General features: G+C 33.5%; 1 protein-coding gene and 1 long non-coding RNA gene across 3 annotated transcripts in view; both read right to left on the reverse strand.

Moving 5' to 3' along the window:
* Nucleotides 1-285: 285 nt before the first annotated feature.
* LOC105343100 (choline O-acetyltransferase) overlaps nt 286-25,292 on the reverse strand; it is an 85,917-nt gene continuing 60,910 nt past the window's right edge. For both annotated transcript variants that reach the window (XM_034456439.2, XM_066066108.1), the window contains exons 6-15: nt 22,782-22,835; nt 22,500-22,680; nt 20,555-20,732; nt 20,157-20,466; nt 7,990-8,118; nt 7,674-7,796; nt 7,435-7,573; nt 5,382-5,444; nt 5,158-5,295; nt 286-707 (exon numbers count right to left, since the gene is read on the reverse strand). In XM_034456439.2, coding sequence (XP_034312330.1) covers nt 351-707; nt 5,158-5,295; nt 5,382-5,444; nt 7,435-7,573; nt 7,674-7,796; nt 7,990-8,118; nt 20,157-20,466; nt 20,555-20,732; nt 22,500-22,680; nt 22,782-22,835 — 1,672 coding nt within the window. In that variant the 3' untranslated portion in view covers nt 286-350. The remainder of the gene's footprint in view (nt 708-5,157; nt 5,296-5,381; nt 5,445-7,434; nt 7,574-7,673; nt 7,797-7,989; nt 8,119-20,156; nt 20,467-20,554; nt 20,733-22,499; nt 22,681-22,781; nt 22,836-25,292) is intronic.
* LOC136269993 (uncharacterized) lies at nt 16,543-19,601 on the reverse strand. The gene is made up of 2 exons (XR_010707625.1): nt 18,763-19,601; nt 16,543-18,040 (listed from the first exon to the last, which is right to left on the reverse strand). It is a non-coding gene; the product is annotated as an uncharacterized lncRNA (long non-coding RNA).

The raw sequence follows: 25,292 nt of genomic DNA on the forward strand, positions 1-25,292 counted from the left end.
TCAAAGTCGTCACATACATGTACGTATACATTTGTTGATCAAACACTGCACACATTTCCCTATACATGGTGTATATACTAATTGAGGTCAATTAACATTTGTAAATATTGCATCTACACAGTCTGATCATCACGACACTAAAGAATTTAGTATCAAAACTGGTTTACACACAAAAGGCCCAAATCATATGATAAGTCCAAGAGTTACTAATTACTACATGTAATTACTAGTTCTGAGACATCATTTTAGTACTGGAACTTCTTTAATCGACGTAAAATCAAGTAATATGTTGCAAATCGTTTATTTAACAAGTTACAATGAATCATACGACATCAAATATTTTATTCAATTCAACTGTCTTTTCCGATTACCTCTGGAAAAGGCATTGTTCTTTGTCTTACTAGCCTAGATTTTCTTGTGCCAGCTGACATTTCCTTGTCGTCGACAATGGCTCCATTTCTATTTTCACTGTGTGTTTTTCCTCCATATAGAATCGGTTTTGCTTCAGAAGTTTTCAAACAGAGTTCTTGCATTTGCAGTAAGCTGCTTTCCAAAGTGTAAGCAAAGTGATCAGAATTAGTATCATTATGCCGCTTAAATGATGTAATGCATACTAAAATCCAGCTTGGGTGTGGATTGTAACAGACACCATATCCATCAGAAACAACTGGCCCATAACACATGAAGGCATCCATTGTCGTTGGAACCTTTGGGTAAACAAAATCATTTTTAGTAACTACCTGTAATTTACCCACGGATGATGAAAGTTAAATGTCCAAGACCCTACAGGATATTCCCTTTTCTATTCCAAGAGATGGTTTGGCTATTGTAAAAATTGCAAGAAAGTTTTGGGAACCATGTCTTTTTTTTCAGGGATAAATGTCATTTTTAGCAACTATTAAACTCCCAATATAAAAAAATTGCGAATCAGCCCAACATTTCAAATTTTATTTCAATAGATATTTAACTATTGTGGAAATTGTAAGAGGTGTTTTGGGAACCATGTATTTGTTTTGAGATATAAACGTCATTTTAAGCTACTATTTGAACCCCGAATGAAAATTAAATTTCCAAATCCGGATTGCGCATTTACACCCCCTCCCCATTTATATACGAGGAGATTATTTGGCTATTGCAAAAATCGGAAGAGAAGTTTAGGGAACTAAGTTTTTCTGTATGGATACACGTCATTTGTTAGCTACTATTTGACCTCCCCCCAAAGCTTGAATGAAAATTAAATGTCCAAGACGTCATTGCGCAATTGCAAGACACCTCCAATCATATTTGATGAGATTGTTTGGCTAATGCAAAAATTGGACGAGGAGTTTTGGAAACATTGGTCTCCGAATTTTCTCTAAGCACACGTGTGTAAAGCACAATTGAAAAAATGCAGTAAATTAATTCTGCTATAAAAGTATAACTCAGTACACTGTGTTTAGCACTTGACATTGTTTCAAAAGTTAATTTTAACAATTATAATAGTATAAGAAAACCATACGACCGGTAAGAATGTGGAATGTAAAGACAGCCATTATACGTCGAAAATTAATGGAGTTTCTTTTTCCATGGAGTGACGTTTACACACACCAACTTCTTACCAGTAAATATGGCTTTAGTAGCATATATTGTACGTTTGTTGTAAAAAGAAAATTTGATATGTTTTGGAGCTCTCTATGCATTTTCGTGGAATTTATTAGGTCACACACATTCAACATAATTCAAATATAAATTGTGCGTATTTACAATCACTGAATAATTATTTTTCATAACCAATTTTAATACTGGTAATGTTTAAAAATCAATTTTCAATTCCCCCTTTTAATACATGACGGAAGATATCAAAGATAATGTTGTTAATTGCTAGTTAACAGAAATCCGCGGACCTGGCCAGATCACGCTCGGACGATCACGTCAATCAAACTGGGTGCTATTGTTTCAAACTTGATTGACAAGCGGCATCATTTTGAAGTTTGTACAGGTAAAAAAGGGGGCGTTTGTAAAATGTTTGGCCTTTAAGAGATAAACGTAATTTTTGTTCCCAACTATTTAACCCTTCATATGAAAGTTAAATGATCTTACTGCGCATCTTCTAGACACCCCCATTTATATTTTATATGGTTTTGGAAATATTTTTAGAGATGTTTTTGGAACAATGTTTTTGAAAGGAAAAACGACAATTTGCAGCATCTAACTGACCCCTCGGATAAAAAATTTATTTCTGAGAAACACTTTTGCACATTTACGAGTGATTTAAAGTAGAAATATCCATACTTTATCTGTAGGGCATCATTATAAAGCTTTACAGTAAGTCAATTCGCCAAATCATAACAAAAAAGTTCGGAAAATGAAGTAGGGGCCGAATGACTGACAAACCGCGATAAATAGAGAATAATACATACCCTTTTCCATATCACAGCCAATATCAGCCTGAGACTCCAATACTGAGTATCAGCCCTAGGGCCGAAGGCCCGATGGATTATATAGGTATAGGGCTGATATACATATAGGTTGTGATATGGAAAAAGGGTATCTATTATTAGTCCGGTAGTAGTCCCCTACCGGTTTTCACCGGAGGGGACTATAGCTTTCCTCTGCGTCCGTCTGTCCGTCTGTCTGTCCCACTTCAGTTTTCCACACTTTTTTTTATGCGTTTGAGGATTAATATGAAGTTTGCTGAGCAGCTTCAAAATGTCAAACTACAGATCAAGTTTACACTTTTGTAGCGTCTGGTTGACATATTTTCGAGAAAATTCATTTTTATATTCCAATTTTTTAATGTTTGGGTTCGATATTCTGCATAACAGTGTATTCTTTTCACGATTTCCACAAACCGGTAGAGGACGTGTATTGCTTATGCAATACTCTCAGAATGCTTGTTATATTTATTACATACTTAGTACTTATCAAAAACTTATAAAGTACTTATAAAAATATGAGATCTTATTGTTTTACCAAACATGTATAGCTACAGAACCGGAATGTCCTCAGCTTTTAAAACAAGATATCTGTGAGCCAATGCTCACTAGTGATACCCCCGCTCTGATGTGAATATGCAAAATAAGCAAAGTCGACATTTAACAGAAAGCCGATTGGTACAAAAATCAAAAATATATCCCACGATATGGCATGCATTAACAAACACTGTGTAAAAATTCCAAGCATCTGCGATAAATAGTTGCTCAGGAATCTTTGACGAAAATTTGTTTGAAAATTTTGGTTAAAGATAAGCAAAGTCATCATTTAACAGGAAGTTGACGTCCGATTGATACAAAAATATATCCCACAATATGGCATGCCAAAACAAATAGTGTGTTTAAATTTCAAGCATCTGCAATAAATAGTTGCTGAGAAATCTTTGACGGAAACTTGTGTGAAAATTTTGGCTAAAAATAAACAAAGTACTCATTAAACAGGAAGTTGACGTCCGATTGGTACAAAAATACATCCCACGATATAACATGCCTATACAAATACTGTGTAAAAATTTCAAGCATCTGCGATAAACAGTTGCTGAGAATTCTTTGACAAAAATATTTTGAAAATGTTTGCTAAAAATAAACAAAGTCGTCATTTAACAGGAAGTTGACGTCTGATTGGTACATAAATATATCCCACAATATGGCATGCCTATACAAATACTGTGTAAAAATTTCAAGCATCTGCGATAAATAGTTGCTGAGAAATCTTTGACCAAAATTTGGTTGAAAATTTTGGTTAAAAAATAAGCAAAGTCGTCATTTAACAGGTAGTTGACGTCCGATTGGTACAAAAATATATCCCACGATATGGCATGCCTTAACAAACACTGTGTAAAGCATCTGCGATAAATAGTCGCTGAGATAAATGCGACATAAATTTTTGTTACGGACGGACAGACATTTGCTGGCATTTGAAGTTTTCAACTGCACTTAAAATTGTCGACAGTAAGAAATGTTTTATTTTTCATCTGTAAACATGCAAAAAAGCCGGAACGAAAAACAAGAGGTCAATTGGCCTTAACGGTCACCTGAGGAGCATATAACCCATACACAAACTTGTCGAGGAGTCTCATATATGTATTTAATTAAATAGGTTTCATTCTGGAGTAGAAAAATTACAAATTTGTAATGAATACTACCTCCCTGCCTGAAATATTCCAAAAAGAACTGTGAAACGTATAATTTTGTCAAAAACTTAAAGATCTGGTCTACAAAATCATGAATTCAGTTTTCCTTTTAGGTTTGTGGGAGTAAAGAAGGTAGTTTTTTAACATTAACACCTATACGATCCATTTTGGCCCTGCCCTAGAATCAAAACCACTACTCCAGAAAAAAATGAAAATTAAAATTTCAGTAGAAGACTTCCTGGTGAACATAACTTTAAGTCAGTTTTTTATATAGATGTGTGAGAATAGAGAAGAAAATTTTGAAACATTATATGCATTAACACTATATTGCCATATTGCCCCCCCCCCCCCATGTCCTGAACCCCTGACCCAGGGGTCATGAATTTCACAATTTTGGTAGAGGGCTTCATGGACATTATAACTAAGCAACCAGTTTTTTGCTCACATATGTGGAAGTAGAGAAAAAGATATTTAAAAAATTTGGCTTTTTGGGGGGCATATTTGGCCCACATGTGGCGCCCCGGGGATGGTAGAGCCAAAAATTTCACAATTGAGATTCCTCTTACCATAGAGATGCCTCACACCAAAAATGGTAACAATCAGCCTTGTAGTTTTTTTAAAAGAAGTTAAGCGGATAGCAATAGGTCACTCAGGTGACCCAAAAAGACAGAGGAGTTCTACAAGTTGTGTGATACGGATCCGTATCAGCCCTAGGGCTGATAACCTGTATCAGCCCCGAAAGCTGATAAAAGTTTTGTGAAGTCATCTATAACATACATGTATATGCAAAAAACCTGTATTTATTACTAAGTATGTAATAAAGATTATTATAAACCCCCCCCCCCCCAACCATCCCAAAAAGTGTTTTTGATGGTTTATTTGTGCAATATAAATTTAACGAATGTAAAAAGAAACAATCCACACTTGAGTAAGCAAATGACTTAGATTATTAGGCTAATGTGATTTTTGGATGACCGAATTGCACTAGTATACGCTATTGACAATTTAGCAAGTTATCGGGAACTATTAGAAAATAATGTAGGCAAGATTACCTGACTTGTTGATAAAGAAAAATGATTTGATATTCTAAAGCTCTCGTGCTCAAAAATCTTAGGCATTGGTAAACCATTTTCACGGGCAATTTCTCTCAGTCCCAGCAAATGACAGTCCATTCCATGACCTAAAATAGTCTTTCAGAATGGAAAAAAGAGAAAGATTAGTTACAGTATTTCAAAAATAAAAATGTCAACTAAACGATGATGTTTCATTAAGGTACCTGCGTCATAATGTCTGTCTGGCACTGCATCGCTTTCCGAAGAAGTGCCATCTTTTCAACGTCCTGTACCCCAAAAAACAAATGATTTTTAAACGACATATTATGGAATAATAGCACCGATGTTATAATTTTTTTAACACTTAAAATTTATTAACTATTTAAAGAAGGATTTTTAATTTTGACTTTAAATCAGAAATATTTCAACAGCACAATTATTTTAAGTGAGTGAAATAATGATAATGATATTAAAAAGATGTAATGCATTATGCAAAATGACTGTTTTAGAAATAAAATCATTCTCTATAAAACTACATAGAAATTTTTCCTGATACCTTTGTATTTAAAATCGACCACAATTTCAATGATACTGATTACAAAAAAACAGTGAATTCAATTTTCATAAAGAGGGCTTGCAAGGTAGAACAAAAAACCGAAAAAAATAATCATACATATATATTTGCATGGTTTAGTGCTAAAAGAATATCAAACTCTCTAATTTTGATTTCCATATGTTAAATTATATACTAAACATATTGCTAGTTTAAACTTTGCGTGCGCAAAAAAGGCAAATGCAAAGTGTATTGAAAGGATGATGTGAAATACGGTCTCCAGTGAATCAACAAAAACAATTTTCCAAATATCTGCTTCATTTTGTATATACATGTTTATTATATTCAATGATTGATTACTAAATATAAAGAAGCAAGAGAACATAACTAAAATATGAAGAAGCAAGGGAAGATAACTCCTTTAACTGTCAAAACCCTCCCTCGAACGCTTTCCAAATTTGCTTTTACAGTATCTTAAAGCTGACATGAATTCATAAATACGCATTATTTCCCTTTTATCTCCGAATATCGCCATATTAGTTGTCGATTTCTATTGTTCTGCTCATCGCTACACACCCCCTATAAAAGGCCTAGAACACTATTCATGCTTCACCACATTCAGGTATTTCATACACCGAACACGTTATCTTGGACGAAAAGACGTGTAGAAACGCAAAAATGATATGACAACCACTTCACTGGCAAGGAATATCCAATGAACGACGAAACAAGACAGGCTGGAATCAAGGCACATATACTTAAAAAATCCTCAATAATTGAAGACCGTTTTCCTGTTTATGTTATAACATTGCACATGCGCAATCACACACAATGGCAGACCGAGCAATGTAAATGATCACATGGATTTTAGAAACGGAGCGTTTTTGTAGAAACCGTTGGAAACGAGTCGATGTTACGTTTTTACTTTCTTACATTTAATATCATTTAGCTCCTGGGTTGCATGTAGTGCCGCCGAGGTTTTCAAAAAAGATGCAGGCGTTGTGCACTCTGTATGAACGACAAACGTGTTCGATGTGCATGTGAAGTAAGGTAGCACTATCTGTTCAAAATAATACGGATACTAGTACCTTGGAAATCTTTCAAAGAATAAATATATTTTGTATTTTAATGATTGTTGTTTCTTTTATTCTTTCTTACAACCATTTTACTACAATGTGTAGTTTATGCATTTAGGAGTCCGTGCAACCTGAATGCCTCGGTCGGAAAGCAACCGACCGTAACTTTCTCGAACGGTATATATACCCCTGTGGCAGTAGAGGAGCGATCGAAAGTAATATGGCGACCAAATGCTTTTATGAATTCATGTCAGCTTCAACTCAGTAATCTAAATTTAAACTCAAGATTGAGTATGGGCAGCGGAAAGTGTAAAAAGAGTTCATGCAAAACGGAACAAATTATTTTTAAAAACATACTGAAAATGAAATACGACACAGACCAGCTTAAAACAAGATCAAGATAAGACATACTAAGTCTGCCTCGATATGCTTCCCCCTGTACAATATTTAAAACTTAGGTTAACGGTAAACCAGTCTTAAACAAGTGCAGGGTTTTGTGTGCTGTTTATTGATGTATATGATAAACCTGCCTATGTCAAGATTAGATTTCCCGTTTAGAAATAAATGGCCTGAATGAGGGTGCTACAGTGTACATATTTTCAATTGATAACAAAAATCAAATCGCACACAAACAAGATAATTAATTACCGTGGTTTCAATTTCACCAACCATTGCCCGAATCCATTCCAAAGCATCTGGGGTGTTAGCCCTAATGTTATCCACTCGGCCAAGCCGGAATCTTCTTACTGAGGCACTCTCGTACGTAGAAACAAGTTTGCCATGAATTCTATAAAAATATTTTTTTCTTAAGGTTGTCTTTAAATTTTGATATTTTGGTTTAACTGATGGAATTCAGCAATTGTAATAGGTACAAAATGTTTCAATACTTGTAATAGGTCAGCTGCAGGGCTAACTGGATAAAGGAATCTGGACTCATGTTTTGTGACTTTGGAAATTCTCTACCAAAGCTTTTGAATCTTAAGATAAACAAGTCCAGGTCTTTTATCAACCTTTAAATTAAAAAGAATATATGATTTTTTCCTTACAAACGTAATAAGTGAAGAATTATAAACAAACAATCAATACATTAAATACAGTATAATTGAGTACATTTTATACACTAGTGCTTTGCTAAAATAACGCCATACAGTACTCTATAATTTTGAACGATAGGAAACATTAAAGTTCGTCGAAATTAACAACCTGTCAATGTTTTCAATTGCCTCTTTTATGTCAGTCTCGGTGTCTTTGTTGATTTTCCATTGCAGGCGACGAGGCTGGGGTAACTCACAGAGAGATTGCATTCGAGCCAGTTTCTTGCGAACTTCCTCCCTGCAACATACCACTCTCCATATATAACAAACATTGCAATAACTCTCAAATTGACATATACCTGCCCAATGCTAATGATATATACATAAGAAACAGGAAAATTTCCTTTATTAGAACATCACCTTCGCCTTGGCCGCGACTTGAACTCATGACCTTTGGAACCAACTCTCCTTACAGTGAGCGGCCACCGCTCTCTCTCTCTCTCTCTTTTATCTTTTATTGATCAACTATCAATTATCACAATCATCACATTAAATATCACAATCACAGTCTACATGACAACACTTCATAATAAAATATTTAAAAAAAAAACAATAGTACACCTTCTGTTTCCTTCAAAAGTGGACTTTTCTTCAAAAACTTTTTGAAACCATTTTTCTGTTGTTTTGAACTATACACATGTAATGATAGTTGTAATAAATATAATATCTGAGTAAATATTTGCAGAACCTTTTTAAATCAATTTTTTGATTATTTTGCAACAATATTTGTCTCCTTTTTTAAATATTAAATCAACATATTGATATGAAAAAAAAATCACAAAAATGGATTAATATTTTTCATGACGTTACGAAATGCCGTCATCAAAATTTCATCAATATCTAATACATTGTATACACTATTTTCATAGTCCTTCAATAGCGGTTCAAAATGATATATTATAAAACCTTTCTGAAATCCCTGCACTTTTTCACATTTTACAAACACCTGCAATGACTCTTTGCATTCTGTTTTACATAATGGACATTTGTTTTAATCTGTTTTACCGATCTTGAACATTTTGTCATATATAAAAATACCAGTATAAAAAATCTTAAAATCAAGTTCTACAACATCTGGAGGTTGACCAACTCCTCTTAATATAATTCATCTGTCATCAAGTATAGAGATGTATTATCTATTTGCAATTTTCCTTTCCAGTATTCGTTTGATACTGGAGGGTTAAACAACTTTTGTATTTACATTTTAAAAAAAATCTTTACTGTACATGAAGAAAACTTTGAAAGCAATTTGAAAAATTTGAAAGCAATGCTTCTTTCACATGAACAAAATTTCAAACAATATTTTTCCACTCTTTTGGTATAACAGATAATAATGTTGCATAATCATCTTTAATGTGTTTAATGTGTTTGCCTTAATTTCTGAACCATATTCATGTATCAGTTCTACTTTAAAAAATACAGGCAAAAATCATGGTATAACTTCATATGAAATGTCTCTGATATGTGTAATACCTGCTTTTATGAAATATACCCACAATAGTGTTTTGTTCTTATTAACAATTTAAGGATTGAAAAACAAGCAGTAATTAAACACACTGTTTCTATTTTCATTGTAATCAACATAATCCTTCACAGCATATCATGCACTTAACAATTCAACATAAAAAGAAGGCAGACATAATTGCAAATCCTGTTTGTTCAACTGTAAAAGAAACACTTCAACACCAACTCTAAAATCACAATTTTTTTAATTAAAAAAAAATAATTAAAAGTATGTTTCCATACCAGTTCTTTTGAAGGACACAAATACTTGGCTAAAAACTTTATTCGATACAACAGCATTTTCAAACAAATATTATCAATCTTTAAACCACCATTTTTATGTTCGCCAAAAATTGTTTTATGATACTAAATGCATATCATAATTCCATAAAATTAATACATTCTTTTTGAATTGTATCTCTTATCCAAAATAGGATAGAAATCACAGAAAAGGAATACCATAATTTGGACATCAACAAGGTATTTATAACACTAGCTCTCCCATCTTCCATCTTCCATCATGCTCTTCCGTCAACTGTCTTTGTCTCCACATATTAAGAATTTGTTTTATATTTAATTTTATACTTTGTTTCTCCAATTTCAATTTTCACACTCTTCCTTGTTTCTACCAAAATAAACTCCAATGATTTCAAAATATTAGTTTCAGTGATACTAATTAATTTTCTCATATCTTCAAATAATCTTCCAGAACCTATACACATAATTTCAGACTTCTGAGCAATTATTTGGCACCAGAGCCTCTTCCATACAATTCAAAAATCTTAAATATCTCAAAAATTGACCTTTTATCAGAAACCGATAATGTTGTATCATCTGCATGTTGAAAAACCAATGCAGTTCTATCGGACATAGAAATATATATACCTTTAATATAACCATTACATTTAATTGCACAGCTTAAAGGTTCTCAGCATTATACATACAATAAAGCAGATATTGGACAACTTCGCCTAACCGAGTTTTTGATTGGAAAATATTTTGTAAGATGACCATTACTTTTAACACTGCTATAAATACCTGTATAAACTATTTTACCCATTTCCTGAAATAATCTTCAAAACCAAATACTTTCAACACCTCTAACACATACTCATGACTAACTCTATCACTCTATCAAAAGCTTTTTCTTGATAAATTTTTACAATATAACCTTCCATTTCATATATTTCAGTCATCTCTAAAATAAGTCTTATACTTCCTAATGTGTCTGCAATATCTTTTCCAATAATGCAACATGTCTTAAACTGAACGTTATTTATTTTACAACGATTGATAAGCAAGTTCTACAACTTATATTAATATCTCTCGTTAGCACGGATGTTAGCGTGAGGGGGTCATTGGTGTAGGAAGAAGCCGGAGTACCCGGAGAGAACACACGTGTCCAAGCGGGCGACCGCCATACCCTATCACATACCACCACTGTTGATCACGGGGATCGAACTCGGGTCGCAGCGGTGACAAGCGAGTGCAACAAGCGAGTGCATTGTCCACTACGCTACTTGGACACCTAATGCAACATGTCTGACTATCAAAAATTATTATTGGTAATACATGCTTGAGTCTATTTGACATAATTCTTGCATTGGTTTTGTTATCAACATTCAAAAGACTAATAAGTATCCAGTTTTTTTTAACAATCTTTTATCACCTTTCTTTTTGTATAGTAATGTAATTATATCCATTTTCCTAGAATGTAACCATGTTTCTTTTTCTTCTATTTCTAAAATAAAGTTTGTACAATACATGTTTCAACTGCGGCAAAAAACTTTTTATAAAATTCAACAGTCAATCCATCAGGACCAGGGCTCTTATTGCTGGCCATTTCTTTCAAGGTTTGCTCTATTTCTTTAACATCAATATTTTTATCACACAGTTCAACATTACTTTCATCAAGTTTTTTATTGAATAATGACAACACCTGTTTTTTACTTTCACATTCTATAGTTACACATGAATACAAACTGGAATAAAATTGTATTGCATATCTAAAAGAGAGTCAACATTTTTCTAAATTTCACCGTTTTCATCTAACATTTCTTTTACTGTTTTTGACTTTCGTCTGGGTTTTTTTAAATCACAAAATATTTCTTCCACTTCTCTGATTCATTCGCCTACTGGGCCTTAGACCTTAGTATGGCACCTGCATATTTTTCATTTTCATATTCACAGAGATCAGTTTTAAGTTTTTCATATTTTTTTATGTCTATACAATTACGATCAACAATACTTTGTGACAATCTTTGCAAATTGTTTTGAATTCTTTAATACTTCTTATTTCTTTCTTTAGCTCTATTTTTACTTTATATTATTGACAGTTTTTTAATTTTATACTTCAAATTATTCCACCAAACTAAAATTGATTGTTCAAATAATATACATTTCTTTTCTCTCTTGGACTTTGTTAACATACACTTCATCGTACAATAACAAATTGTTATGGATCCAAACACCCGGACCTCTTTCAAGGACTTCAATCATAGAGTGATCACTCATTGTTGTTTCCACATAAAATATGTTTCTCACATAAACACAAAAAATTTTTGCAATCAAAACTAGATGCTGTCATTAGACAGTAACACTCGCACCAAGTGTTTGCCCCTAAATAACACTGTTTAATACCAGTTGAATTAAAAATGAAGGCCACATGCAAGTTCCGGTAATATATTTAAAAATTATAATTTGCATAACTGAAGGATGACACCCCTTCCCATGAGCTTTATAAACTTTGTTTGCAATTTGGGGTTGAACTGTTCGCATGTGAAATTTTAAGTTAATCAATAATCTTAACATTTCATGTCATAGAAAGTATAATGGTCTATATAACTATTACAAACACAATTAAATTACCGGTTTTTTTGGCGGGGATATAATATTGGCCTATTTTGGCGATTTTTTAAAATTCACCAAAATTAAAATCGCTAAATTTGCGTACTTAAACCAGATAGATAACTCTAGATAAAATATAGACGGTCACTGCAAGAGTTATTCCGCTTTATGAACTTGTAGTACATTACGTGTATTCTACCCAATAAGAAAATTTAGCAAAGATTTTCCATCGTTATTGGAGAGTACAGTTCGTTGAATGAGAAAAAAGTATCAGGAATCCTTGGTGTCACGGAAACGAAAGCTTGATTTGACGAAAATGATTCTGATGTAACAGAAATATTTCCTAAAAAACGTGGACGACCGTTCTTGGTTGGTAATGAACTGGATAGTAAATTACAGAAATACCTGTATGTTCTTAGAGAAAACGGCGCGGTTTTTAATACGCAAATTGTTATTGCAGCGGGAAAAGGTATAATAACTGGAGAAGACAAAACTTTGCTTTCCGAAAATGGTGGACATCTTGATCTGACCAAAAGTTGGGCTAAATCGCTTTTACAGCGAATGAATTTCGTGAAGCGCCGTGGTTCAACAACTTGTAAGAACGACAAAGTTGAAAATTTTGAAGAACTCAAAAATGAATTTCTTGAACGTATTGAAAAAACCGTGACAGAGTAATACATTCCTTCTGACTTGATCAAAAACTGGGACCACGCTGGATTAAATATTGTGCCCGTGTCAAAATGGATAATGGCTTCGGAAGGATCAAAGCGTGTCGAAATAGCGGGGCTTGGAGATAAACGCCAGATCACGGCCGTCTTCGCAGGGACACTCTCAGGTATTCTTTGTTCTTTTAATTACTGGTACAATTAACGCTAACGGTAAGGCTGTGGCACATTTAATTTAAACGTATTTATTTATGCAGTTAAATAAAAGTCGTAATTTTCACTTCAGGCAAATTTCTTAGTAATTCACCTGACATTATTCGCAATGGATTTAAGGAGACCGGGATCGCTAACACTTTAAAGGCTCATCTTGAAGATGAAATCCCTTTGGCCAGAGCGTTTACTAAGTAATTCTGAGTACTCATGACACATTTGTAAATATTTGAATAAAGAATTTGATGCTTTGATTTCATTCTTGTGTATTTTCTAACAAAAATTTTAAATGAATGATACCAGTAAAAAATATTAAATGTAAGAAAATTTGAGTCCACCAAAATGACATCCGCCAAAATTAAGGATATACCTTGCAGACCCAAATCCACCAAATTTGTGTCCTGCCAAAAAAAACGGCTATACGGTATACCCCCTCTCCGCGGCGGTTGCAGGCTTTAGATTAGCTTCTGTTTGCCTACATGTACATAATCGTGTGCACGGATTTAGAAAAGGGGTGGGAGTGAGGAGTTCAGTCCCTCTCCCTCCCCATGAAAATTCAATTTTATCAATAGTAAAATTACCAAAAACTTAAACACCTCGGACTCCAATGCCCTTACAGACATGTAATTGCTCTAACACATTGCGCTTCAATGTAAGGTAACATTATTTTTGGGGAAGATATTATATTTCTACTTTATTGTTTATTTCAATAGGAAGTATAAATCACAATATGCAGGTGTCCTGCACCACATTAAAGCTGTTATTTACCTAATAAAATAATGCAAGGGGTTTTGCAGAATAGCTCATAAAAATACATGCATGTTACAAATAACTAATCTTTGTCTGAAGTTCCGTACACAACACAGGTCTACAGGTCTCAAAAGCGGGTACTACATGTAGTTTTACCCAGCTCTTCGATTTGATGGGTCTCACGTGGTGTATAGTGAGCATACATACATGTAGGTATGTGTTTTTCATATGCAGAAAAGGATTATTTAACTTGCATAAACATTTCTTTTGTGATGATCAGCTAAAGGGATTCATATTGTGCTCTAATTGGATTATCATTAATATGATGTTGACCAATATAGGTAAGCATAATACATGTACAGTATAGTAGCACAATATTATGAGACACCTGTATGTACATAAGTATTACTTTCACTTTCTAAATAAGTGATCTCCCTTTGCTAGCATACCGTATCATCATCTTTTAATATTTAAATAAGCTTATCATCGTTACCTATCCTATCGCATTTGTAAAGTTTCTGTCATTGTAATTGCAAAAGTTATTTTTTTCATATGTCAGACTTACACTATTGAGTTGACCCCATATTGACCCTGTAATAATTTCATATTAAATTGAATTGTGTATTACATGTATAAGTAAGTGTAGAGACTTTATATTTTTTATATGAGTTATAATAGGAAGGAAGGGGTCTTTCGTTCCTAACGTATTATAATGCATCAAATATGTTGTCTTTAACCCCCCCCCCCCCCCAATGAAATAGGAAATGATGATACACTGTATATTTTGATAACTTTTGAGATCATCATTCCTAAACCATATAGTTTTTTTTGCTCTTTGTGTCATTGCGCATGAAATTGTATATAGGTTATGCCCCCTTGGAGGCACCCTGACATTCTAGAACTAGAAATAATAAAGTATTTGTTCTTATTCATATGTAGTGTTTGATCCATATGGGTAATTCCTAGCCTAATGATGACACTGCTTTGTTGCTTCGTTAAGGAGACTTTACAATTGCCCCAAAAAGGCGAATACACATACATATAACATTTTGTTTATAAATCTCAAAAATTAAATTAAGCAATTAAGCAATTTCCAAATTGTTAATGTGCATTAGGAAAGAAAAGCAATCAAGAAATGATTTAAAATTTGCTACTGTACACATGTAAGAATGTAAAAAGACTGAATCATTAGAACCTGGTTTGATTGGAGGGGGGGGGGTGGATGTGGAGTTCAAACATTTATAATTTGAATAATATATTGTTATTAATTTAAACTTGTCGATGAATATTAGTTATTAATCCCTAGGTAGAAATATTACTTCTGATCATATCTCAATAGATCATTTGTCAATTATGCAAGGTGTAATGTAATTTTTTTTTAAAGAATAACATTTCAAGGAGTTCTGGGGACCATACTTTTTTGCCAAAAAAAGTAATTTCTTGTTGCCCACTAGTCCCCCGCTTTAAAAAATAAATTCTGGAACCTGATCACACTTCAATATGACACCCCCAATCATATTCTAGAAGATCATTTGGCTACTACAAAAAAATGACGTGTTTATAACCAGTTTTTTTTTGTTAAAAAAAACACTCGTCATTTTTTAGCCATTAAATGTCCCCCAAGACAAAATTGAAAATTCCGAAACCTTATTGCGCATTCACAGGATACCCTAAAACATATTCCAAGAGATGATTTGTCTACTGTTGAAAATGTAGGAGGAGTTCGAGGAAGAAGGTTTTTGTTAAAGAAGTCATTTTTTTTACCAATTATTTGACCCCCAGGACTACCAGAGAATATTTGAAACCTTTTAACAAAACAACATGACACCCCAAATCAAACTCCAAGAGTTCAGTTCGCTGTTTTATAAGATGTAAGAGCAGTTTGAGAAAGTAAAACGTGACAGACGGACGGACGGAACAGGGTAGCAACAATATACCCGAACTTTCTAGAGAAAGTGCAGGTATAATAAAATCAATTCTACTTTGTACAAGCATCCCTTCTCTAATAACTTTCCTAGAAAAAACCTTTTTTCTTTCATTTCTTTGTCTCCAAATATCAACTACATTATGCTCAGTCATCATATCTATCAATCCTTTGTAACTCTGGTCACACTTATGCACTGTTTTACCCCATCTTTCTATCTCAGCAAGAGTATTATTAAAGTCTCCCATAATGATTAGCTCTGTAGAACGTGGAAAAACATTTGTAATAATTTTTAAAAACATTACCCTATCTCTAACATCATTAGGCGCATATACATTTATACTATCATATATGTACTTATTGTCATTTTCCATGTATTTGACATGCAAAAATCTACCATCAAATCCATTTACCATTTCAATATTTGATTTAATATCTTTCCTTATTGAAAATGCTTTTCTCCTCCTTTGGAGGAAACATTTATACTATTGTGATAAATAACACCATTCCACAAATGTTTATAATTATCAATAAAATCATCTTTCAAGTGAGTTTCATACAATGCTACAATATCGTATTTTTTTCGTCAAATAAACTAAACACCATTTTCATTTTATCAATGTTCACCAAACCGTTACAGTTCCATGAGGTTTTAAAAACCATTGCTAAAATGAAAAATTTAATAGTATTCGCTCCATTTAATTTGTTCTTTTTCGAGTCGGTTTTGCTTTTATCTTTCGTTTTTTCTCTTCTTCTTTTTTCCGGTTATCATCACTTCTGTATTAGGATCTGATTCTGAACTTTCTTTATCTCTGTCACTTGTACGCATTTCACTATCAATGATTTCGGTCAGAATTTCATTTTGAATTTGGTCTTCTTCTTTTTTACCGTTTTCTCCTGATCTAATTTCACTGGGGCATGTGTTCCTAGAACATCTACTGGTGTTTCCGTTTCCCCTTCCATTGCCTCTTCGTCCTTGTGTACGAGGGTCAATCAAAAAATACGAAGACAATGTGGCTGTCTATCATATATTTCTCATGAAAGTCGTACTTAACAGATAAATCTGTGCACCAACACTTATGTTATTGATATGCGAAGTTTTAGTCCATTTGATGAAACGGTATTTTTGTTACCCCTTTTTAAAAACAACATGTTTTGTCACCACGGCGCACGGTAACGTTCAAAACATGACGTCAAGATTAAACAGCACAGTTTATAGATATACCCCATCTTTGTATCACGCTTAGTCTCTTGTGCCTTTCTCCTTACAATTTAAAATTGGCACTGAACCACTTAACATCTTATTTGCACACATTTGTTCGAGAATCATAAGTTAGTTCTTCAAAGTTTTCATTTTCTAACCGTGTATCTCTTAGTTTGCAGTAGGGATAACTCTGAACGTCGGTTTACGTTACTTATTTTTTGACCAAATATTTACAGATATTCTACTCTCTTTCGGACTGTTATATATTCAAAATACAATTACCACCACCCCCACAAAATTTATTATAGTTAAACACAAACTTGCAAATAATTGTTGACTTATTTTTTGTACCATTGAGCATTTTCACAGCTTGTATCGTCTTTTTCCTGAGTTAAATCCATTTTGTTTGTACTTCTCGTTGCGCCGTGACGTCCGGCGTCGTCGATGTTTTTAGTCAATTCTAAAGAGGACTATCTGTCTTTAGTTACTAATATCTGTTCGACAAATCAATATATCCCGTCATTATTTAGTACATAGAATACCATGACTATACTTAGATTGAGGTTTCAATATTATTAGTTTTTTAGCCCAATTTAAAGAGATATAACTTTCAAAATTATATGGTTTATTGTTGACATAACACAAATTTTGACCGTGCGCCGTGACCTCATTTTTGCAGGATTAGATTCTAAATAGATCTTAGATATAAAGGATTTTATCAACTTTTTTTCTTGCAAATTGTTTGAAACTATTGCTAAATTATGTCTATCAAACTTAATAATGATATGACGTTAAGTAACATAACTATGACAAAAGTCTTCGTATTTTTTGATTGACCCTCGTACTTCGTCATCGTTCTTTAAATTCACCTCTTCAGAGTTCTCTTCCCAATCAGTATTTTGATTGTCACCCGATTCGTTTCCACTCTGTTCACTCATGCGACACGAGTAATTGTGTTCATATTCACCGCAATCATCACATCTTACACACTTGCATGTTCTTGCACATTGACCCTGGCCCCTGTATTATTTTAAAACAGACGAATTTTGGACACGCTCTAAAAAAGATGATCACTTGCGTAACACAAAGAACACACCTTTAACGGGCCATTATGAATACATCTGTAATAATTTTTCTGGAATTTTATAGTATAGAGCAGTGAGGTCATGTTTTCAGGTAGTTTGATTTTTGCGTACCGATTATTGTCTGCTATTCCAGTCTGTTGTTCCAGGATAGAATCTCCTATTGATTGGGAACAAAGGTTCAACCCCAATAGATCGTAAAGACATTTCAATTTCTGCATCTTCGATGTAAGCAGGCAGGTGCATGAAACTAACGACGATCGAACTAGGTACGACTTAATGACACTCAAATTTGTTATGACCTAATTTTATCCCTTCAAAGAGGTACTGTAAGGGGGCTCTCCCTTCTAATGTTATTTTAGATAAAAATTCCCCGATTTCGGGACACATGCAAGCAGACTACCAACACCACAGTTATCATGGATAAATTCAATAATTTCAACAGTTTTTTACGATATTTCCTGTTTACAAACAAATTCTGTGATCCGCCAAGATGGCGACCACTAGACGTGGCTGAAATCCCCGCTTGAAACGTTATTTACACTTTGTAATAGTTAAATACTATATATACAGAACAAGTAGAATAAACACAAGTATAATCATAAAGTTTGTCTATAGAAGACAGAGAGTCCGGAGGTTCACTTTAAATAGTAAACACGCTCGGTAGTATTCGATCAGCCAAAATTAATGAGCTCACCTTACAATTCGCAAACTTGAAGTCTCCCGTCCATTGCTCTAACCACTCGGCCATCTCGGCAGGACAAAAATCTTGCTATCGATGACACACGGAACCTATTATCGTTTTACTAACAGCGTGCCAGTTTGCTTGTCGGGCCGTGCTAATATTTTGAATGCCGATTATTATAGTCCTCACCGATTGGTTGTTCGATTTCATTGATGTGACGGGAGTGACTTTTTATATAAATATATATAAAATAAAAAAATATTTAAGAAATAAGATTTCATTTGTATATCGGGATATATTTACATTCTACTGTGTTTTCATTAAATTTTGTGATCTTTAAATGCCTCTAAATGCAACAAAAAATCACTGCGTATGAATTTACATGTAATTTACATAAGAACTTCCCAAACATTGATTTCTCCGTTATCGGTTAAAAATATATATATACCTGTTGTCAAAACAGCATGTTTTACAATTATTCAACAAAAAATGTGATTTAATTGTTGAAAGCAAATTTCAAGAGTTGTTTTTCATGGATTATACTTTCATGCTTATCATTCTCAACTCAACAGTCTATGTGATAACCAATTTGAACCGGATTTTATAAAACAGCTGTTCTTGCTGTTACTAATTTACTCCCTCCGTGATCTGCAATTTGTATTGATTTATTTAAGTTAATAATTGATTTCATCGGTAAGGGAATGTTAATATACATGTAAGCATTAAATGATTCATTTTTGACGTCGTCGTGTCAATAACTGCCGTCAGTTGAGCAGACAAATTATCATATCGCGCTAACGCGCGTTATTCAATTTGCCTGCTCACTTGACAGCATTTATTAACACGATGACGTCAAAAATAAATCATTAAATGCTATAATAAATACAGGTTGGTCACGTGATCCAATTTCATAAAGCCCTCCGGGTTTTATCTGCAACTCTTCTTCTACAATGCTTTTCAAAATATTTCTCCTTTTTCTAGATATTGATGATTAGAATGTTGGTCTTCTGGGTTCTTAAACCACCTAATTACGTAACATATGACTTAGGTATTATACTGTATAGATAAATAGCTGTACAATGAACATTTTTTCTTCTATAAGAATTATTGTAAAGGGACTTTAAAGCCCTCTTGGTCCCTAATCTTAATTAGTTTCGGAGGAGATGCGTGGACCCCAATATTTAAAACCGGAAATGACGTCATTATTTGAAAGTTAAAGAATCTGTGGTGATCATAAAGCTCTATGAGTCCTGAAAATTTGGTGCAAATCGGTTGAATAGTTTCTGAGAAATAACGCTCCAAAAAAGTCAGAAAAAACATAAAAATAAAGAAAAAGAAACCGTACAATAACAAGAGGGTCTTCTGTTGGAAACGGAAGACCCTAAATATAACACACTATAACTCACATATATTTTAGAAGATGTTCTATCAGTTGAACAACAGCTATTCCCTCTGAAGGTGAATGTTCGTAATTCAGTCCGCATGCCCCGTCTTCTGAGATAATAAACTGCATAGTTTTGTCGTACCAGCGGTTTGCACTGTTTATATGCGTCCCAAGTCCATGTAACATTTGACTTGCGAGAGAAACATCATCTCGAACACTACTTATAGTTTTAATGCTATTTTGATGACTGGGAATAACAGGAGCAGCCGTATCCAAACATAAAACAAATATCGATCGTTCTATTGCATCTAACGAATCGCGATTGGTGGATTCTGGAAAATAATATATTAAATCGTGAACCAAATCAACTGACATTGTGTATTATTTAAAAAAAAGTCAGACGTCTAATCTATTATTAACCTTCCATAAGTTTTCCTCTTGCTAACGCCCATTTGTCTCTATATGCTGCCGTTAATATCCCGACAGGATCAACATCGTCTTTATTTTCTTCAGCCATTTTACAAATACGACTCAACTGTGTATAAATGTCCTCTTCGCTCAAACGTGTAAAATTTATAATGACATCAAGCACAAAGTACTGAAAAGATATTAATATTAAAGTCAAACACTTATAACATCTGCTGTACTTGCTGATGGAAACAGATTTTCATAGGTTTTCTTTCTGTCTATCCCTTAAGCGCTAGGTATTGTGCATTTTTGTTTAGCATTTGAAAATTGGTTTGAATTTGTTGTTTGGCTTATAGAACAGTTCGTTATAATAGAAGATGACTAAGTAATCAACATTTAACGACTACAGTATCATGTGCCGCTATTTATTTTAAAATGTATCGGAAATCTAATGTTATCATTAATTATTATTATTGTTTTAGGGGGTCACAGGACCCCGTATGTCAGTGTCCTTTTAGCCTAGTAAGCTTCAAACAGAAAGCCTCATGTACAACACATACATTTAATCTCCGCAACAGGTAATAGTGCAGAATGTTCTTATATATTTCAGTGTTAATTATTATATTTAAAAAACGCATATTAAATCTTCCTAGGTCCTCTAAGCATAATCAAAATTCATATTGGAAAAAAATCAAATAGTTTTATTGGTTTAAATATTATTGCTAGGGTTCAATAGTTTGAGCGATTTTCGGAATAAGTTATGTAACTGATTGAACATGGCCCTTAACTATCCAGATGGTGGACGAGTTCATTAATCATCAGAAGTTGAATCGTAAATCTCTCCAATCACAGTAAAGTTCACAATGCACAATCTGCTTTTTTTTAAAGATGTGAAATTTATTTTTTCAACCTAACACCTGAATACTAACCGAATTTCATGCGCGCATGAGCTTTGCATCCATACGAGGTATACATAGATTTCAAACATTAAATAATTTCATTTTCGAAGGCTTGTAATCTACTTTAAGTATGAACGCTGTTCGTCTCTATGCATATTAAGAAAATTTTATAATAGAAATTCCAAACAACAATATTGAAGTTATCTTCTTATTCATTCACTCTTCAGTAAATTAAACTAGTTTTAAATTTGGCAACAATATATTTTCAGCAAAAATTAATACAGATTACACATTTGGGGTGATCAATACATCAAACCATATTCAATCATACAGACTGAAGAACAACATTATATGGTAATGTTCATGTTACCCGGCTCAGTGGGAATGTATGTGTAAATAGTTTACAAGTTATGACATGTTTGTACTTTATAACAGAACAAGTCATATTTATAATTCATATAAAAAAAAATCGGTGGTTATAGTTATCACCAGAAACTCAGCTGATCTTTCTCCAATCGGTGAATATCTCACACAAATATTACACCTATTGAATAATGCATGGCTGCTATTTGTAAATTTTAAAACCTCGTGGTAGTAAATAGAAATAGTTATATGAAAATAAAAAAGTTCATAACGTTACTTTGAAATCTAGTTTTAAATGCATTTTTTACTAAAAGCTGTAGATAAGCAGCTCTTAGAAAAAATATTATTATTGACTTCATAAAGCTGATTTAATTATTGCTATTGTTGTTCAGGTGAGCCTCTTGTATTTATTTCAGATTGAAAACAGACCACACATTATTACTTTCTTTGAATTATGAGCATCTTTTATAATGTCAGAGTTTCAATATGGTACAAACGATTTGCACGCGCGGTAAAATGCAAAACATTTTTTGCAGAATTTGTGGATATTTTTACAAATATTACTTATATAGTGATTATTCTATTAAAAATTTTCTTCTTTCCTTGCGTTGAATCAAATCTTGTAGCAGTTCGTGACAGTTCAAAAATGACATAGCGACAAAAAAACTCTACGGACAGTTTTCTATAGAATTTACCTGATTTTTTGAGATAACGATTATATGTTCAGGATCTGGAAGTAGTTTACTGTTGTTGGAAATAAGGGAGTCTTTTTTTATTCCGGGGACTCTGTAAGACGTAAATAATCTGTAGTATTGCTCCATACACATGGGTTGGCCTTTCTTGTTATGACGTGCACGATCCACAGGTAATCCTCGTCTGGAAATCAAAGTTATTAATGTTAACACTTACATGTGTTTTCTTGATCTTTTATATATGATGCAGTGGTCATTATGCAGACACCATTGTTCTTTACTTACGCATCTATGATTGTTTTGTAATCAAGTATTCCTGATATCAGTCTGGCTGCGTATCTGAAAATGATTAAAAGACTAAGCAATGTACGGCAGCTTATTGAAGCCAGATCAGTAGACAGAATTTTGTTTGCGTTAAATTTGACGCAACACGATTGCGTTTGCCAAAAATGATTGCATTTGAAGACAACAGTTGTTGTGTTTTAACACAATTATACATGTAGTTTGCGGTTAATCGTAATATATTTTGCAAATAAACGCAACAGTTTTTCTTTTCTCACTCAAATAAATTTACAATGAAATTGAAAGTTGCCTAGCATTAGGTACTTTGAGGTTCTTAAGAACCTTAAGAAGAAACTTTTTATTACAAGTAATTATAAATGATTGTATGCAAGGAGCAAGGGTATTGTTGGATGCACCAACGATATTTGTTAGTCGTATAGGGGATATCTACAGAAAAAGAAACAGGCCTCTATTCTTGATCTTGAGGCAGTTGAATCAAGAAAAACGGAAAAGTCCAGTCACAAGGGGTATTATGCCAGTATATGTTATTATTATTGGCATATTGATTTGTACAGTATGACAAATTTAAAAAAAAATCAGATTTGCAAAAACAGCGATCCTCGCATCGTTGATGGTCATTTTATCAGTTTTATCCCAGAAAAGTAAGAGGGGATTGTGGTACAGAGAATAAGCAAATGCGGATCCAGCACTATGGGAAAGGGGAAGGGTTCCAATCGATATATATCATATATATTTCAAAATCAGAGTGCAAATATATTTAGCCAGTCTTTATATACCCATTGTTGAGCGTTTCGGTTTTGGTAAAGGTGATTTGAATAATTTCTAGCCTTAATAAGTCTTCAGCAATGAGAACGCGCGTCTGTGTTTAGTAGAAAAGGTCACATTAGAAGCCAAAAAACTCCGAGAATCTGTTATAACTGTATGGAAAGTGGCAATCGAATATGCGATTGGTTTGAATCACCTGCTTTACTTTTGTCGGGTATCTCGGATTTACTGTCGGAACTTTTTACATTCCAAACGATACTACGTTATTCATATAGAGACGTCGTGATGCAAATGACAGTTTCAGGAACATTATTCATGCAAAGACGTTACTATACAAAAGTAGGATTCACGAATATAGCGATTGTATAGCATTCTTGTTTTGTTAAGGATTTTGTTTCACTTTTTTGTGGAGGGTTACTAACCAGTCAAAGCACTTAAATACTGAAAGATCGACTCTTTTGATGTGTCTTTATGCATATAGTGTAGTGAAATTGGCAAACTCTCTCTCTCTCTCTCTCTCTCTCTCTCTCTCTCTCTCTCTCTCTCTCTCTCTCTCTCTCTGTTTGTTATAACATCGCACATGTATGCGCAAACCACACTCTATGGCAGATCGTGCAATGATCGCTTGCATTTTGGAAACGGAGTGTTTAGTAGCTGATGAAACAAGGTTACGTTGTTACTTTCTTGGATTTACTTATCATTTATCTACTGTGTCGGATGAAGGGCCGCCAGGGTCTTCAAAAAGAAACAGACGATATGCATTCTGCATGAACGACACACGTATTCGATGTGCAGGCGGAGTAAGGCAGCACTGTCTGTGCAAAATAATACGGATACGTTTGAAATTTTTTCAAAGAATAAATCTTATTTTATGTTTTGAATGTCCGTTATTTTTTTTATTTTTTTTTTTTACAAACATTTCAATTCAATGTGTAGTTCATGCATAAAGAAGTCCGTGCAACCTGAATGCCTGGATCGGACACCAACAGACCGTCTCGACCGGCATATACACCCCAATAGCAGTTGAGGAGTGATCGAAACTAATATGGTGACAAAACGCTTTTATGAATTAATGTCAGCTTTAATAATAAAACAAAGAAAAACTACACTCTTCACTAAATTTATTCGCAAACAAAACGAAACCAATACATTTGACAAAAAAGGCTCTCTGTGAAACTATTTGGTATACCGAAAGCTTTGTTAGCGTGTGTGTTATTTATATTGGCCACATTGCTCACCTGAGCAACAATAGACAACGTAAAATCAGACAAAGTAGTAGAACAGATCATGTATTTTAAAAAAAAAAATCATTTTTCCCTTGATATTTTGCTTATCATTAATCCCTTTTTGTCACAAGATGATTTTATAGTCATTTCACATATTGAGCATTACAGCTCTCAAGAACATTTAAATCAAATGGGCTATAAACCTACTTCAAACTTGTGAAGCCCAAGAATTGTCCAGGGGCCAAAGTCTAAACAAATTTAAAGAATCAATAATTCAAAATGCTTGCATATAAGTTAAACCAAATATTATAACATTGAGTTTTTGCGAATTTAAAATGTTTTCATTTGTAAAATTGGACCCCCCCCCCCCAATGCGGCCCCACCCTACTCCTGAAAAACATAATTCGTGAAGTAATCGTAAAGTAATGCATTACTTTACGGTGTAATTTGCCCCAAGCCTTGTTGAACCATATTTTTTTGGTTCATTTGTGTTCAAAATTGA

This window comes from Magallana gigas, chromosome 7 (assembly GCF_963853765.1).
Source record: "Magallana gigas chromosome 7, xbMagGiga1.1, whole genome shotgun sequence".
Taxonomy (NCBI): Eukaryota; Metazoa; Mollusca; class Bivalvia; order Ostreida; family Ostreidae; genus Magallana; species Magallana gigas.